Raw genomic sequence first — 19,495 nt, 5'->3', positions numbered from 1 at the left:
TGTTTTAAAGATTGTCTCTGGAAGCTATTACAGTATAGCCATATGTGTAATATTTTATAGTTCGAGACCGTGTTCGGACAAAAATGGAGCGTGATATCTTGGTAGAAGTTAACCATCCTTTTATTGTCAAGTTGCATTATGGTAAGTTATGAACAACCTCCCATCTCATCCCTTTACCTCATTCTCCCACTCCCTGAGTGCATTCAGATATACTAATGTATATAAATATTTATTTGTGTATATTTGTATGTGTCTAGTAGATACATATAGTAAAGTCATGGAAATTAAACCGTTACTTCTTAGATAAATTTTAGAAGCTTTTATTGCATTTAGCTTCGTGTTTCTTTTAAACATTATAGTTTCTGAGTGATAGCCATAGGAACAGGTAATAATAATCATTTTAAAATTATAATAATTAATAATAATGTACCAGTATTTTATAGTCTATATGTGTTAGCCTAACTTACAAGCAAGAAAGATCCCTAATATCGACGTCCTGATGTTCTTATTCTGTGTAATTAAAGCTAACCAATCCACCTTTTTTTGTAGTTAAGTGACATGGTATTTTGTATTTTGTTTCATGGTTAAGTAAGTCTTTCTGTTGGGAATTTTTCTTATTGACCCCATGTTCTAGAACTATTGTATTCCTGAGAGACTGTTGCCTGAATAAAATCTAACAAATGTTTTAGTGGTTCCATAATAAGAAACACTGCATTTAACATTTCTACGTGGAAACTAAGAGGAATCATTGGTTAACTTCTAAATAAAAATCAGTTTAGACCTATGATGTAGTCATTAATTTGCTAAAATAGTATTCATTTGTGAATGAGTTGACCTAATGTAAGCCCCCCAAATTAAGCTATGAATTAAATGGAAATTTTCGTTTCTTCATTCAGCTTTTCAAACTGAAGGGAAGTTGTATCTTATATTGGACTTTCTCAGGGGAGGAGATTTGTTTACACGCTTATCCAAAGAGGTATATAATTAATCTCTTTTAAATCTATTTATACGCATCCTTTTTCAACTAAAGCTTTGTTATATTTCAATATTATGCTTGTCGTATTTTGTCAAGCGGCACAAGATTCTTATATTGACGAATCAGAGCCAAAAAGAGTTTTTTTTCCTAACTTCTGAATTTATTCGGAAAGTAGATTTTAAATTGATAAACTGTCTTTTGTCCTGCTTCTTTTAGTTATAGTTTATTCAGAAGCAATAATATAACAACAAGATATCCTTAAACAATCAGTAGTGGAAATTCAGCCTGCATTGTAAAGATCATTTTTCATTTCTAAGACGTTACTGTGATGGAGCAACAATGGCACAATCTGAATATAGTTGTTACTTAACAAAATGTAAAATTATTTTCCCCACAGTGCATATTTAGCATTTAGTAAGTCATTAGTTGACTGATTCAGTCATTTTTGCAAATTTCTTTCATAAGTGAATTGTGTAATTAGCATATTTATAGTTTTTTGATATTTAAACTGTAGGATGGAACTTTAAATAAAAATAACAAATGCAAAAAGAAAATAAAGACAGAAAAATTATTATTTTATTTTAGGTCATGTTCACAGAAGAAGATGTCAAATTCTACTTGGCTGAACTTGCGCTTGCTTTAGACCATCTACATAGCCTGGGAATAATCTATAGAGACTTAAAACCAGAAAAGTAAGGAATCATGCTGCTAAGTTGAATACAGTATAATATAATTATTTAGGGGGTAATACAAAATAATATTATTTCATAGAACTACCACAAACATTGGATTAGAATGCCTATGCTTCACATTTCTGCTAACCCTTTATGTTCTCATACTTTTAAATATCTTTTAATCAAAATATCTGTTAACGTTACCTTGTTTTCATTTGCATTCTTTGATTTTTAATGAAGAGGAAATCTATGGTCATAGATTTATTGGCAGTTGTATTTTTGTGTGATTTTTCTGTTCATGGCCTTTGCTCATTTTTCTTTTGGAGTGTTGTTTTTTTCCCATTGATTTGTAAGAGACCTTTCTATACAAATTAAAAATTTAACCGTTTGACATATGCTGCAAATACACTTTTCTAGTTTATCTTTTAATTTTATTATTTATTTTTTTATGTATGTATGTATCACTGTGTTGGGTCTTTGTTGCTGCACGCAGGCTTTCCCTAGTTGTGGCAAGTGGGGGCTACTCTTCGTTGCGGTGTGCGGGCTTCTCATTGCAGTGGCTTGTCTTTGTTGTGGAGCACGGGCTTTAGGCGTGTGGGCTTCAGTAGTTGTGGCACTCGGGCTCAGTAGTTGTGGCTCACAGGCTCTACAGTGCAGGCTCAGTAGTTGTGGCACACAGACTTAGTTGCTTCGCGGCCTGTGGGATCTTCCTGGACCAGGGATCGAACCCATGTCCCCTGCGTTGGCAGGCGGATTCTTAACCACTGCGCCACCCTGTCTTTTAATTTCGTGTTATTTTAACCTACACAAGTATTTTTTTCTCAGATCTACCAATCTTTTCTTTTGTGATTTCTTCTGTGACTTTTTTTCAATTCTCATAAGATTTTTTTCTTCTAATTTTATGGTTTCTTTTTTTTTACTTTTAACTCCATCTAGAAATTTCTTGGTGTGAGGGATGGCATGGAGCTAATTGTTTCCTCCAAATACCATTTATTGACAATGTTCTTCTCCACATGATTTCAAATTTTTAATGAGAGTTAAGCAAATTTCCCTTTACTTTTATAGTAGTGGTTATCAAGAAGCTAATATTATTTAAATTGTACACACTTCTGTGTTTTAATTTGTTGGTGTTTACTATCTACCACTTTGAGAAAGAAAGGTTTTCTTTTCTCCTTTTTTAAGGATATAAACAAGAGCCTTGTTCTATCAAGAATTTTTAAAAATAGCTTTTTTGAGATATAGTCCACATACCCCAATGTTCATAGCAGCATTATTTACAGTTGCCAAGATATGAAAGCAACCCAGCTGTCCACCAACAGATGAATGGATAAAGATGTGTTATAGATATACAAAGGAATATTTCTCAGCCATAAAAAAGAACAATTAGTGGCTGCTGGGGGGTGGGGCGGGAATATAGAGGTGGGGAAGCGGTAAGGTACAAAGTATTGGATGTAAGATAAGCTCAAGGATGTATTGTACAACACGGGGAATATAGCCAATATTTGGGAAGAACTGTAAATGCAAAGTAACCTTTAATTATACTAAAAAAAATTTTTTTTAATTAAAAAAAATAGTTCTACCACCTAAGTATGCATTCTTAAACAATATAGGTTTCATTTGTTTTAAACTTTATTAAATAAATACTGTACATAAATTTTTGTGTCCTGATCTTTGGACCTATATTATATATTAAATATCCAGCTATTAAAAATAAAGTATACAAGTCGATGGTTTTTAGTATATTCACAGAGTTGTGTAACTATCATCTTTATCAAGAATTTGGATATTACTTACATTAAAATGTTACATGCAAAATTTAAATTATATATTACAATAGGAAACAAAGGAAATACTCCTTTGGAATCCTGTTAAGTGGTCATTTAGAAATTGTTATACTTTCATATTTTACATTTGTTTTTCAGGTATTTTGTTTTCGGATAAGTTTCATATGGTTCTGATTTTATTCCCCAGATAATGACTGAGTTTTTCTCATCATTTTCCCAATTTCTAACTATCACAACATAAAATATAATTCCTGGTGAGAATGAATATTCAAGCATATAGTCTTTAGAAGAAAAATATTACTGTGAACATAAGATTAAACATTCATAATAAAAATGTGTTTGTGTTTTATATCATTTAATTGAATGTATTTATTGTAGACCATTGTATTAATGTTGGTTATAAAATTATATATAAAGCATGGATCCTGTCTCAAAGATCAAATAAGATCTAATGTGGGTAAGATTGCTTATAGTGAGATTTTTCACGTAAATGTCTAGACTACACTATTAAACTGAAACAACATTTAATTGTTAAATGATCCAAGTGATATCATCATGTAGAGCTTAGGAGAAATTTAAATTTTTAGACCAATTGTTTTATGCACTATAAGGGGTTTTCCAGATTCTTTTAAACTAGAACTCTGTTATAATAAATATGGCTAAAAATAATTATTAATAATTGAAAGGGAACTTTGCTTATTGAGAGTACTACAGTTGACTTTTTCTTTCAAAGATAAAGGACGGGCATGGTTATCTTAGAATGCACTTGCTATCGGAAGTATAAGTAATGCCCTTTTAGCCATGTTTTCTTTTTTAATTTTTTCAAAATTACCAAGAATGATTTGAGGTTTGTTTTGTTTTGTTTTTAGAACTGTCTTCCAGGTATTGATTAGACAGAAGGGAGGATGATTCCCACCATACCTAACAATTCCCTTTATAGTCCCTAAAGGTGTTGGTCTGCTTTCTAGTCAAGCATAATCAATATCAGTATTTTTTTCATAACAAGTCCCTTGTACTGAAAGAGACTTGAACACTGTGTCCCTACTGAATTACCCTCACTGGTAAACATTATTGTAATCATAGTTGAACTGATGATATAGGAAGGTTGGTAGTATTTTTGACATAGTAAAATTTTATTATAACAAAATTTGGCTTGCACATTTTTTTAGTTAAAAGAATTAAAAGTAAGGAAATAAAAGTAATTAAATGTTTTAAAAGTAAGGAAATGCCTATACTATGGAATAGTTTTGAATATGAGTGAAATAGTTGACCTTATTACTTGACCTTTCAAGTCAGTATACTAAAATACCCATCCAGAAATGCAGTAACTGGCTTAACAGCTTAGTACTTACCCCTTTCTATAGCTCCTTAATTAACGACCTTACTCTCCACTCAAGTATCTGCTAAAGCCAGAAACTTGAGTGTCTTCTCCAGTTGTTGTTCTTTATCATAACTCATACCTAAGAGCACACTAAATATTCTTTATTTTTCCTTCTAAATTGTTTTCTAAAATTGCAGATCTGATTATCTTTACCTTCCATGCATGTAAACCTTTTATGATCTTCATTGCCCTTAAGAAGAAATACAAACTCTTTGGAATGCTCTATCGGCCCTTTGTAGACTGGCCCCATTCATGCAATATACATTTCTTATTTATCTGTGCTCTGCCAAACAGTGAGCTACAAGATGTATAAGGTCAAAGTCTCAAGGAGCTCTCAGTTTACTGAAAAAGAGAGAAAACACTGGATAATATATACAATGTAGTGATGGGTCAAAGAAGAACAAGGAGTATGAGGAAGGTGTGTTGAGGAGAAGAGGATTGTGTAAGTTGTGTCAGAAAAAAAGCTAGGAGGGAATTCCCTGGCGGTCCAGTGGTTAGGACTCGTCGCTTTCACTGCCGGGGTCTGGGTTCAGTCCCTGGTTGGGGAACTAAGATCCCGCAAGCTGCGCAGCACAGCCAAAAAGAAAAAAGAAAAGAAAAAGAAAAAAAGCTAGTAAAGAATGATTGAGTCAGATGCCTTTAAAATGACAGCTCTAACACTTTTGACTTAACTATCCAGACCTCTGTCTATTGTGCAAGCACTAGGGAGTTTAGTTAGGCCACCTCTGCAGAAAGGCACTAAGAGCAACTTAGAATATAGGTTTTGGTTCCTTTCCTCATAGTGTTCAAGTGTCCCTGGCTCATTAATACAAGTTATAAGGCTTTGCCTTTGGGATTCATTATATTTGTGTGTCCAAAAAAATAATTTTTCTCCTCCTTTACCTTCGCCTTTTTATTCAGAGTCTAAAGCAATATTTTGGAATGAATGTGATGATCTGATACTTAACAAAGTAATTTCAGTTTTAGCTTCAAAAAATCTCTCTTTAATGGTTTGAAAAGATTTTCTAACTTTGTTTTCTTTCAGCATACTTCTTGATGAAGAAGGTCACATCAAGTTAACAGGTAAAAATCCTCATTTTGTTAAAATAGTCTCTCCTACTCTATATAATTAATTTCCTTTAAGGTTGATCATGGTATAAATATTAAGTAATACATTGTGTTAAAAACTTGAATTAGAATTTTTAAATAATTAATGTAAATATTGGAACTATTAATGTAAACTTTGGAACTGAAAGTTTAAACTTCACGTGTGCAAATTATCGTAGGATATTTATGAACTTGATATTTATTTTGGCAGATTTTGGCCTAAGTAAAGAGTCTATTGACCATGAAAAGAAAGCGTATTCTTTTTGTGGAACTGTGGAATACATGGCTCCAGAAGTAGTTAATCGTCGAGGTCATACTCAGAGTGCGGACTGGTGGTCTTTCGGTGTGTTAATGGTAAGGTTTGGGGTGTTTTTTTTTTTTTTTGAAGTTCACTAGTGAATATAGTAGAAATATAAATCACTTGTTTTATTATATAGCAATTTTAGAAGATGTGGTTGTAATTAAGATGATGCTTTTTATCTTCTAGCCTTGAGATTTTATACCTACTGACTAATACCTCTGATTATTTTGCCTTTTTATAGTTTGAGATGCTCACTGGTACACTACCTTTCCAGGGAAAAGATCGAAAAGAAACAATGACTATGATTCTTAAGTAAGTACTCCCTAGTGGGTGTGTTTTGATGAGATTTAAAAATAAATGCTTCAAACTAAAAAATGAGATTTTTAGAGTGTTAGCTATAGTATAAGAAATAACTAAGAAATTCATTGATATTATGACATCAATATTATGTGGTTTAAATACGAGCAAACCCCATAGATCTAGAATACTCGTAATTATCTTCATGTTACTATTGAAAGCTTTACCTTTGAGATTTGGAATATGAAAAAGATGCCCATTATTCTACTTCTGTTTACATTGTCCTGAAGGTACTAGCAAGTACAGTAAGGCATCCAAAAGAAGTGCAGTTTAAGGTTTAAAAAGAAGAAATAAAATTGCCATTATTGGGAATTCTCTGGTGGTCCAGTGGTTAGGACTCCACGCTCCCACTGCCAGGGGCCTGGGTTCGATCCTTGGTGAGGGAACTAAGATCCCGCAAGCCCCACGGCACGGCCAAAAAAAATTGTCATTATTTAGTTAACATGATTGTGTCCGTAGAAAATCCAGATCTTCATATAAATTATTGGAATTAATGAGAGCTTGGCAAAGTTGCTGGATAAAGGGTCAGTAAATAAAATCTATTTCGTGTCTGTATACTAGCAACAGAAAATGGAATTTTTTTAAAGATACTGTTTACAATAGTATAAAAAAAATCAAACCTAGGGATAAATCTAGCAGAAGTTATGCAAGAACTCTATGCAGAGAACTTAGAAAATGTTAGGAAATTTTAAAAGACCGAAGTAACTTGGAAGGTTGTACCATATTCACATTATGACAGACCCAAGTGTTATAAAGGATGTGTGTTATCTAATAAAAAAATATGTGAACCCCATACATAATTTTAAATTTTCTAGTAGCAACATTAAAAAAGTAAAAAGAAACAGCTAAAATTAATTGTAATATATTTTATTTAACCCAGTATATCCAAGATATTATCACTTCAACATGTGATCAGCATTAAAAAATGATCGAGATATGATACATTTTATTTGAAACTCACTGCAGGTTTTACACTTACAGTTTGGGCTAGCCACATTTCAAGTGCTCAGTGGCTGTATGTGGCTAGTGGCTACCATATCGGACAGCATAACTAGTTTCAATGCAAATCATATTTAAATCCTAACAATTTTTTTGTGTGGAACTTAATAAACTGATTCTTATATGATAATACAAAGGACCAAGAATAGCTAAAACACTCTTAAAGAATATCAAGATAGGAGGACTTGCTTTACCAAGTATCAAACCTTGCTATAACTATAATTAGGACAATATGGCATTAAAACAAGTATAGAAAATAGACTTGTGCAATGGACTAGAGAGGACAGTAGCAGACCTATACATATATGGACACTCGGTTTACAACCATTGGAAATTGCAGAGCAGTAGGGAAATAGCAGCCTTTTTTAATAAATCATGCTGGAAAAAATGGTATTCATACAGAAAAAGATAAAACAACTCCTACCTCACACCATACACAAATCATTTCCAAGTATATTACAAATATATATATACATATTTTTTGTTTTACATATATATGGGAAAAGGGAAGAAAGATTCTAGAAGAGAGTATAGGAAGAATCTTCATGAACTTGGTGTAGAAAAAGTAGTCTTTCAACACAAAAAGCATGAGCCATAAAGGAAAAGATTGATAAATTATTACTACATTAAAATTAATAACTTCTCATCAAAATATTCCATTGAAAAAGAGAAGAAATTTATAACATATAACCAGCAAAGGACTTGTTTCCAGAATATGTCAAGGACTCCAGTCAATCAATAAGAAAAAGACAGCCCAGTAGAAACATGAGGAGACGTAGGGACTTCACAAAAGAGGATATCCTATGGCCAATAAGCTTATTAAAAGATGCTTGCCCTCATTAATCAGAAAATGCAAATTAAAACCACAGCGAGCTACAACTACATACCCACCAGAGTAGCTAAGGGTACAAAGACTGACAATACAAAGTGCTGACGGGCTGTGGAGCAGTGGCAACTTTCATACATAGCTGGAAGGAATGTAAATACTCGTATAACCACTTTGGAAAGCAGTTTTTGGCATTTCTTCTAAAGTCAAATACATGTATAACCTCATCCAGTAATCCTATTCCTAGGCATGCACCCAGTTTTTATGCATCAAGGTACTTGCACATCAAGAAACAAGTGCCCAGATATTTATAGCAGCATTACTTATAGTAGCCAAAAGGTAGAAACTAGATTGTTAACAGAAGAATGGACTAATAAATTGTGGTATATTCATACAGTGGAATACAGCAGGGGTTGACTATAAATATTTTAGATTTTGTAGGCCACACACAGTCTCTGTCACATATTTGTATTGTTTATTATTTGCTTCTAACACTTTTAAAATGTAAAAACTGTTTGTAGCTCAAAAGCCATACAAAAATAGGCTGAAGCCTTTTGCCCGTGGGTGTAGTGTGCTATACAGGAAAGAAAATGAACAAACCACAGTTACATACAATGACTGGGGTAAATCTCACAAGATTGTTGAGCAAAAGCAATTCAGACACAAAAGAATGAATACTACATAGATGATCCTATTTATAAAGTTTTAAAAGCAGACAAACTAAAGCTTAGTTTTTAGGGTCCCTATTTAGATGGCAGAAGCCTGCGGCAAAATAAGGAAAGTAGTTACATTGGATGAGGGGTTCTGGCAATGTTATATTTCTTGGCCAGATGACTGTTCACTTTGTGGTCAATCATGGAGCTGTGTACTTTGGTTTTGGGTTTGGGAGGTTTGGTTTTGTTTTTTGCACTTTATGTTATGCTTCACAATAAAAAACATTGAAAAATATTTGCTATACAAATGAATGTTCACTGAACCTTCATCATTCCATCTACTCTGGCCCCTTCCTTTCAGCTAATACACACACTTTAGTGTTGAGAAAAACAAACCATTTCTTTGACTTGGCCCTTCTTTCAAGTTCCTGCAGCATCTTCCTGCATTCTTTCAACACAAAGCCTCTTTAAAGAGTGGTCTGTGCTTTCTGTTACTTTTTTTTGGCTGCTTTTATCCCATAGCCTGTTTGTCGTTCATTTCTACCGCTCCATTGAAACCTCTCTCACTATGGTCATCAGTAATTTCCTGGTTGCTTAAACTAGTGGCAGATTGTTAGAAAGGTGACTGTTTGTATGATTTGTTCACGCAATTCATTCAACAGATGATTGAGGTCTTTCTGTATGTACTTAGGATGCAATGTGAACAAGACTGACAAGATCTTCTGTGGTGTCACTGAGCTTGCATTCTAGTGGGGGAGACAAGGAATTAATATTTAAACAAATAAATATAATAATTTCCCGTAGTAATAGGAGCGGTGGGGATAATAAACCAGGGTACTCTTGAAGTGTGAGGGAAGGGGCAGGGGCAGGAATCATTTTAGATGAGACAGTTAAGGAGGGTCTCTCTGAGGAGTATTTGACACTGCTGGCCACCCCCTCCCCCCTTCGTTTTTCCTACTTTCATCTGCTTCTCCCACCTCTCTAACCATTCCTCTTTTGATCTCTTTTGCTTGACCATTCCTTCTCTGCCTGCTTTTCTCTTTTTAATTATGAAAAATTTCAAGGGTAAATTCGCAAAAATAGAATAATACAGTGAACATACGTATACCAATCACCCACATTCAACAGTCATCAAGATTTTGCCACATTTGCTTTGTCTATTCCTCCTTTCTTTTTTTCTTCTTTACTGAAATAGTTTAAGCATTCCAGACATGTCATTTCTCACCTACTGCAGTTTGCCTTGCTAAAAAGTATGGATATTTTCTTATGTAAACTGGTAATAGTCATCTAATACCAATCCTTAACCAGATTTTTCAGGTTTTCTCCAAAACTGTATCCCAAATCAAGTCTGCACATATCCTTTGGTTGTATTTCTTCAGCTTCTGTTCATCTAGAACAGTGTATCCCTGTTGTTCCCCTGCCATTTACTTGTAGAAACGATGTCACTTTTATAGAATTTCACTTTCTGAATTTATCTTGTTAAAAGATGAGACCACTTCTTAATATCTGAAACAAAAAGCATAAAGGTGATTGTATTGCTTACTATAGTAGGGAAAGCGGTGCTGGTCCAGTAGAATCTCTCCAAGCAGAGTAGACCACTGTTCTTATATAGGGTTTTGGGGAAGGGTGGAGTTCAAGAATTGGCAGGTTTTCAGGGCCTAAAATGAATTGACATCATCTGTAAGTGTGGTTACTTGGGTGGGACTCTTGGCACTCAGGTGTGGTTATTGGCGTCAGTTCATTCTTATTTGGCTAATTTTCACAGATGAAGAGCAGTTACTGATTCGTTGGTTTGCAAGAACAAAAAACAAACTCTGTTCACCTAGGCAAGTTGTCTTTGATCAATTGAATGGTTCTGGCGCCTCTCTTGTTACCATGGTTATGTAATAATTAGTCTTTTCCCAGGAGTGTGAAGTTTTTTTATTCTCCTTGTGATATTTTTTCACTTGTTACTTTATCCCGTTTTTGGTTAAACTTTTTTGGCAATATTATTTCATAGCTCGTGCTTTTGCACCCTATTGCCTCACATCAGGAGGCTTACAGCACCATGTTGCCCCACTTTAAGTGATGAATTCCCATGGTTACAGCTGATCCCTCCATTGTAAAGTTCCCTGTCAGGCTTTCATCTAATAGTTTCATCCACTGATAATCATTACTTGAAACAGTTCTTTTATTAAGGATTTTAAATTGTGTATTTTCTATTACTGTTATTCCTTCACTTATTAGCTGGTATTTTCCAAAACAATGAACTTTTCCTCATCAACTAGGGCTATTTAGTTACCTTGAAATAAGGCTCAAACAAGATGAGCCCCAGTGGGGGTGATGTCCAATGAGTCGGGTTTTTATGTTAGTTTTGACTTTTTCTTTTTCCTTTTTCACTATAACGAAGTAATGGGATTTAATAATCAGTGTGATTCAGCCAATTGCATTCATTATTTTTAATGCCCAAATTGTTCTTTTTCTGACCACCTTTTAAATGTTCTTGTTACCCAGTGTTCCATCTCTGATATGCTTTTCTCCCCACCTGGACTCATTTTCCTGACTGACATCAGTCTTTCCAATAACTATTGAACATTTTAATTACTCCCAAATCACTCTTTCTTACCTTAATTTACCAGGCACCAGACCTTTATTTCCATTTACTCACCTGCATGTTTCTCCCAAAACATATGACATGCATGACTTAACATTTTAAACTAAATTTATCTTTGTTCGCTGTTCTGTTTCCTCTTCTTGTATTCCCAATTAGCAGCATTTCCATGTACCCTATTTCCTAAGCCAGAAACCTAGAAATCATTCTTGATTTCTTCCTCTCTTGCATACAAAGGTATTCACCAGATTCACTCTCAAAAATATTTCACTGTCCTGGCCTTTCCTCTGCATTGCACTGCTTACAGTTCTCAGATCTCCTACCCATACTATAGGGCCAAGCTTCTAAGCAGATTGCCCATTGCCTACCACTGCTTCCCACTCCAGATCATTCTATACTTCCCTTGGAGTTCCCTTCTTGAAAATAAATCTGGTCCGTTAGTCCACTGTTTAAAGACCTCTGCTATATTCCTGTTACCAAATACGGCAGTGTTTCACTTCGTTTCTGTTGTTTAACAGAACGCTAATTCTATAAGAGGTTAATAGGTATTCTCTGAAGAAGAGGTGCTAAAAACAAATGTTTAGAAAAATACTGATTTCATTACTCTAAATTTATCAGCCTTTTATATGCAATGTATTTTATTTTATGTCTCTAACAAGGGGTATAATAGATAGCATTCGGCAAACTCACTGGATCATGAAACATTTTTTTGTTGTTGCTAAGTGTCTAGAGAAATTAATATTATTTAGTAAAATATTGGGGGACACTGGCCAAACGAATAGATTCTCAACCTTTAAATTGCATTTAAGGCCTTTTACAATCTCCCATGTTAAAATAGATATCCCCTACTGTTCCCTTAGCACTCTTTACATGTGTCCTTCTGAATTTGTCTCTTAATGTACTAGCGTTATCTATATCTGTCTTCCCCACTGATTGTGGGGGGGCTGTCTTTATCTCTGTATCCTCAGCGCTAAGCAGTGTCTAGCACATAGTAGCTTCAATAACAACTCACTGAATAATAAATGGATCTATTTCTGAAATAGAAATTTCTCTGCTAGCCATTTTCTCCAGCTCTGTTATTATTTTCATACTTACAGGATCATTGGTTTCCTTAATTTGTAGGTTGAGAAAAAGAGTAAAATTATATATTAGAGCTGAAACAGACCTTCAAGCTCATCCAGGCCAGTGGTTTTCAGACTGTGTGCCACAGACATCTTAGATGTTCCACAGACCCCTTTCCCACCAGCTCCTCTTCCCTGCAGGGCTATTAAAGGGAACGGGAGGAAAAAAATAGGTGTATGAAGCACATGTTCTTTTAAATGTTTTAAATGTTGGATTTCTTAAATTCCTGTTGAGAAAGGGTTCCAAGTCTACAGTTTGGCAGCCATTAATCTAACATCCAATCCCCTTGCTCATGAAGAACTGGTAACAGGCTCAAGGGGATTGGCTTTCCCAAGGTCACAAAGTTCTTAGTAACAGACCCAGAACTAAGACTCAGATGATCTTACTTTTACAGTAGTGCTTTTCACAAAATTCTGAAAAATGAAAAAGTTCATTAGAAGATTTGGGGCTAACATTCTGTGTTCACACAAAAACCTAGACCCAAATGTTCGTAGCAGTTTTATTCGTAATAGCCCTAAACTGGACACAATCCAAATGTCCCTCAACAGATAAATAGATAATCTGTGGAATATCCTTGTCATGGAATACTACTTAGCAATAAACATGAATGAACTATTGGGACTTCCCTGGTGGTGCAGTGGATAGGACTCCACGCTCCCAATGCAGGGGGCCCGGGTTCAGTCCCTGGTCAGGCAACTAGATCTCACATGCACGCCGCAACTAAGAGTTCATGTGCTGCAACTAAGGAGCCGGCGAGCCACAACTAAGGAGCCCGTGAGCCACAACTAAGGACCCCACCTGCTGCAACTAAGGAGCCCTGGAGCAGCAACTAAGGAGCCCACGTGCTGCAATTAAGACCTGGTGCAACCAAATAAATAATATAGATATTATAGATAGATAGATAAATAAATAAATGGAATGAACTATTAATACAACAACTTGGATGAATCTCAAGGGAATTATGCTGCGTGAAAAAAGTTACATACTGTGTGGTTCCATTTACATGGCATTCTTAAAATGACAAAATTATAGAAATGGAGAATAGATTAGTGGTCACCAGAGGTTAGGAATTGGGGAGGGAGGGAGGTGGGTGTGGTTATAAAGGAGCCACTTGAGGGATTCTGGTGGTGTTGAACTGTTCAGTACCTTTACTGTGGTGGTGGATACAGGAACTTAGAAATGTAATAAAATGGCATAGAACTTCACCTCACAGCTGTCAGGATGGCTATCATCAAAAAGTCTACAAATAGTGGTCGCTTTGGCAGCGCATGTACTAAAATTGGAATGATACAGAGAAGATTAGCATGGCCCCTGCGCAAGGATGACACACAAATTCGTGAAGCATTCCATATTTTTACTTTGTTATACAGCAGAAACTAACACAACGTTGTAAAGCAATTATACTCCAATAAAGATGTTAAAAAAAAAAAGTCTACAAATAACACATGTTGGATGGGAATTCCCTGGCGGTCCAGTGGTTAGGGCTCCGTGCTTTCATTGCGAGGGCCCAGGTTCAATCCCTGGTCAGGGAACTAAGATCCTGCAAGCTGCGCGGTGTGGCCAAAAAAAAAAAAAAAGCACACATGTTGGAGAGTATGTGGAGAAAGGGGAACCCTTGTACACTGTTGGTGGGAAAACACTAATTCAGAAAGATATATGCACCCCAGTGTTCATAGCAGCACAATTTACAATAGCCAGCACATGGAAGCAACCCAAGTGCCCATTAACAGATGATTGGATTAAGGAGATTTGGCACACACACACACACACACACACACACACACACAATGGAATATTACTCAGCCATAAAACAGAATGAAATTCTGCCATTTACAGCAATGTGGATGGACCTTGAGGGCATTTTGCTAAGTGAGATAAGTGAGACAGAGAAAGACAAATACTGTATGATATCATTTACATGTGGAATCAAAGAATAATACAAATGAATGTATATGCAAAACAGAAGCATTCACAGATATAGAGGACAAACTAATGGTTACCAAAGGGGAGGTGGAAGGGGGGGAGGGACAAATTAGGGGCATGGGATTAACAGATACAAACCACTATGTATAAAATCAATAAGCAACAAGGATATACAATATAACACAGGGAATTATGGCCGTTGTCTTATAATAACCTAAAATGGAATATAATCTGCAAAAATACTGAATCACTATGCTGTACACCTGAAACTAATGTAATACTGTAAATCAACTATACTTCAATTTAAAAGATGGCATAGAACTAAACACACACACAAATAAGTGCAATGAAAATTGGAGATATCTGAATGAGATCAGTGGATTGTATCAATGTCAGTATCCTGGTTGTGATATCACACTATAGTTTTGTAAGATGCTACCACTGGGGGAAACTGGGTAAAGGGTACGTAGGCTCTCTCTGTATTATTTCTGATTTTGAATCTATAATTATCTTAAAATGAAAAGTTTATTTTAAAAATAAAATACAGATACCTCCAAAACATAAAATATTATATGGATTTATTATTTAGAGCCAAACTTGGGATGCCACAGTTTTTGAGTCCTGAAGCCCAGAGTCTTTTACGAATGCTTTTCAAACGAAATCCTGCAAACAGATTAGGTAAAATTTTTAATTAATTTGTTTCTTTTGTGTGTTTGTTGGTGTTTGTTTTCTAGGGGGGAGATGGATATTTGTGTTTGTTGTGGGATTATGAAATAGTAGGACAAATGTTAGAAGTGAAGACTGAATAAACAATATATATATTTATCCTTGAAATAAAATTACCATTTAATCAAAACTAGCCAATTTTTGATAGGCGCAGGACCAGATGGAGTTGAAGAAATTAAAAGACATTCATTTTTCTCAACAATAGACTGGAATGTAAGTATAGAATGAAAACTTGCTTGAAATTTTTTTTATAATTAACACATGTCTAAGTCTCTTTTTTTTCCTCCAGAAACTGTATAGAAGAGAAATTCATCCACCTTTTAAACCTGCAACTGGCAGGCCTGAAGATACTTTCTATTTTGATCCTGAGTTTACTGCAAAAACTCCCAAAGGTAAGGAGAAAACGTGAAAACCAAATATAAGACAATATATATTTTTTTCTTGTTCAGTCAGAAAATCTTATCTAGTATAACTCTATATACTGTCCTCATTTCTTCCCTTCATACACTACCCCTGCTGCAATAACTAGATCATTAGTAAATCCTTTATGGCATTTTATAGAAGTTAAGGTCCTTGTTAAATCTTTTAGCAAATTATGTTGTGCCTTAAACTTTGATACAATTTGTGTGAAAAAATTATTTGGTTGTGCATTTATTTACCTGTAGCTATGTTCACATGAAATACTACAGCATAAATAGTGCCCTTTAAAATTCTAATTTTATATGGTATTCTGGAAGTACTTATAAAGTTCAAATCCCAAACATAACTTAAACTTTATATGAGGTGTGATAACTTCAAAATGATTCATATCCTGTATCAGGCTTTATCCTAAAATTGCACAAACAGTGACTATTATAGAGAAGTGATCTTTGAAATGGTAAGTTGTATTTCATTCATTAGTGTGTGTATTATACATAACGGTGTGTTTTGCACTCTAATATTCTCTCATTTAGGTGTATCAGATCCCAGGTTTATCATTGACAAGCAAATAAATAGAAAATGTACTTGGCGTGTATTTCCCATAGAGTGTATCATTCAAACCTTGCTATAAAGCTTTACAGCCAAAAGTCTAACGATCTATATTAAGCATTGATGGGTGTTTATTTTTATAAGGCAGCCTTAGAAATTTGGATTAACACATGAACAGAATTTTATCAAAGGTATAGACAGTGATATGCATAGAACTGATGATATATGGTAATGTTTTACTTTGCTTTCTCAATACAATTTGTCCTGATAGAGGAAAAATCTTAGAATAGAGCAGTTCTTTTTTTTTTTTTTTTTTTTAAAGGATTTTCTTATTTATTTATTTATTTATTTTTTATTATTTATTTTTGGCTGTGTTGGGTCTTCGGTTCGTGCGAGGGCTTTCTCCAGTTGCGGCAAGCGGGGGCCACTCTTCATCGCGGTGCGGGGACCGCTCTTCATCGCGGTGCGCGGGCCTTTCTCTTTCGCGGCCCCTCCCGTCGCGGGGCACAGGCTCCAGACGCGCAGGCTCAGCAATTGTGGCTCACGGGCCCAGCTGCTCCGTGGCATGTGGGATCTTCCCAGACCAGGGCTCGAACCCGTGTCCCCTGCATTAGCAGGCAGATTCTCAACCACTGCGCCACCAGGGAAGCCCTAGAATAGAGCAGTTCTATATTATATTCTGCCCAGATAGGTTCTCTTAGCAGAAGTCTTCAGTATAATACTGTCACATTGATGTAGAATTCACTAAACAATATATATTGCTGAGAATATCAAGCTGATATTAAAAGAGAACTTTATGTGGAGTTGATGTTTAAGTAGATTTACCTGTTTTTTGCTCGCCTTTAGCCTTTATAGTATGTTTATAAATATTAGTATGCCTAATTATGTGTTTATATTTATGAATAACACATTTATTATACTTTTATTATTTCTTTTTATAGTGAGCATTAACTATATTGTGAAAGTATTTTTCTGTTTTTGTTAATGCCACTAGATTCCACATAAATAATTTTAATAACAATACATGTCATGTCATAAAACATATTTTAAGGACTACCATGGATTTAAGGACAATCACTACCATGATTGTCCTAGTATATATATATATATATAATAATTTACATATATAAATTTGATCTTTTATATGTATAATAATTTTATCTTCAGTTTTGATTTCTAGATTCTGACATTATGTATTGAGACCACTGGACTAAATTCCTTTCTCCTAAATTATCTGCAGATCAACCTTGTATCTCCCCCTAACCAGGAGCCATAGCATTGTTAGGTTATTATTTAGGGCTGCACTGTCCAATGTGGTAGGCAGTAGCCATATGTGGCTATTTAAATTTAAATTAATTAAAATTAAAAATTTTGTTTCTCAGTCACACTAACCACATCTCGAATTCTCAGTAGCTACATGTGGCTAGGGGCTACTGTATTGGGCAGCACAGATAAAGAAAATTTCCATCACTGCAGGAGATTCTTTGGGACAGTGCTAATTTAGAATAATATTAACCCAGTAATTCATTAATTTAGTATATTCTTCGAATGAATTAGCAATTTTCTGGGCTCTGAGGGACTAGGATGTTAGAGTTTTGATGGCAATAAGCCATCAGGACAGATCTGATACAGTGCCTTACTTAGTTATCCTGGAAACACTGGATACCATAGAAGTAGAATTCCAGAATAAGTGAGAACGGTCATAATGTAGACAGTTCTTCCCTTAATTACCTTTCAAAGCAATTACTTTCTTAGTAATTTATTATTCTTTTCAGATTCACCTGGCATTCCACCTAGTGCTAATGCACATCAGCTTTTTCGGGGGTTTAGTTTTGTTGCTATTACCTCAGATGATGAGAGCCAAGCTATGCAGACAGTTGGTGTGCATTCAATTGTTCAGGTGAGTGAATGTCTAAGTAATCTTAAATTTGAAATGTTGTAAGGTACAGTTCATTGTGTGGATAATTATGTTAGATTTGATCTGCTGACCTTAAGTGAGCAGCTTAAAATACATTTTATATCATTGACATTACTCTTAGAAACTCCTTTCATATACCTTTGAAAAGGTTGCATGCGCCAGAATCCTGGATACCTATCTGACTTGAAAGTAGAATTCTAAGAGAGTTGAGATAAATATCACCATCTTGTTGTCTCTCTTGTCTCCTGTGCCTCAGAATGTTTATTGGGCCTAACTTGTTTCATCCTCTGTCTCTGTTAGATCAGCTATGGTGAGCTGAGGTCTCCTAGTTCACTGATACTTTAGAACAGGGGTCAGCAGACTTCTTCTATAAGGACCAGATAATAAATATTTGAGGCTTCGTAGGCTATATGGATCTCTGTTGCGACTACTCAACTCTGCCGTTGTAGCACAAAAGCAGTCATAGATTGTATGTAAATGAATGAACATGGCTGTGTGCCAATAAAACTTTATTTAGAAAAAACTGGTAGTGAACCAGATTTGGCCCACAGGCCATAGTTTGCCAACCTCTGCCATAGAAATATATAAGAAATAAAAATAAGCTTAAATTTTAAGTTTTCCAAGTTTTGTGTCCTTGTTCTTTTGGAGCCCCATTGTCATTAGGAAGAAATGGTTATGGGTACTGCCTTAGGGTACCTCCCTCCTTATCCCATCTGTTGATCAGAGTGGGAGAAAAAGGAGCTACAGAAGCAGGTTTCTGAGTGTGTGTGTTTGTAGCAGGCGACTGCACTGCTAAGTTAAATGCTATTAGAGGAACACAAATAGTACAAACCATTAGATTTATGTCTTCCCATCGTAGTATCATGGAAAGATAAATTTAATTCATCTTCTTAATCATAGAGGGAACTAGATATATCTTTTGAAGCATTGAATTGTTTTTAGGGTATACTTAGTGCTTGAATTTGCTTGATGATTAAGTTGCTTTTGCGCTAAAGTTTTTTTCACAAGTCAGTTATCTTTCCACTTTCTAGAAAACCAATTTAAGCACTGCTTTTTGAACAAAGTTCATGTTGAAATAGTCTGTCCCTTTTACTATGACAAGCATGTGATGAATTCTATAGAATGTATGTTTATGATTTCTATGTGGTGCATTGGAGAGAAGAATCCAGATGTTCTAATTCTGAATCCTCCTAAATCTTTTCTTCTATAC

General features: G+C 35.0%; 1 protein-coding gene and 1 non-coding gene across 6 annotated transcripts in view; both read left to right on the top strand.

Moving 5' to 3' along the window:
• RPS6KA3 (ribosomal protein S6 kinase A3) overlaps positions 1-19,495 on the top strand; it is a 110,301-nt gene that overhangs the window by 68,976 nt on the left and 21,830 nt on the right. For all 5 annotated transcript variants that reach the window (XM_057537881.1, XM_057537882.1, XM_057537883.1 and 2 more), the window contains 10 exons: positions 61-141; positions 897-976; positions 1,562-1,668; positions 5,840-5,877; positions 6,113-6,255; positions 6,444-6,514; positions 15,262-15,350; positions 15,547-15,611; positions 15,688-15,790; positions 18,143-18,267. In XM_057537881.1, the coding sequence (XP_057393864.1) occupies positions 61-141; positions 897-976; positions 1,562-1,668; positions 5,840-5,877; positions 6,113-6,255; positions 6,444-6,514; positions 15,262-15,350; positions 15,547-15,611; positions 15,688-15,790; positions 18,143-18,267 (902 nt within the window). The remainder of the gene's footprint in view (positions 1-60; positions 142-896; positions 977-1,561; positions 1,669-5,839; positions 5,878-6,112; positions 6,256-6,443; positions 6,515-15,261; positions 15,351-15,546; positions 15,612-15,687; positions 15,791-18,142; positions 18,268-19,495) is intronic.
• LOC114236791 (U6 spliceosomal RNA) lies at positions 14,003-14,105 on the top strand. Its single transcript, XR_003622651.1, has one exon. It is a non-coding gene; the product is annotated as a U6 spliceosomal RNA (small nuclear RNA).

The sequence above is a fragment of the Balaenoptera acutorostrata genome, chromosome X, assembly GCF_949987535.1.
Source record: "Balaenoptera acutorostrata chromosome X, mBalAcu1.1, whole genome shotgun sequence".
In the NCBI taxonomy this organism is placed as follows: Eukaryota; Metazoa; Chordata; class Mammalia; order Artiodactyla; family Balaenopteridae; genus Balaenoptera; species Balaenoptera acutorostrata.
The sequence above is the reverse complement of the archived record's forward strand: the minus strand, read 5'-3'. Positions and strand labels throughout refer to the sequence as shown.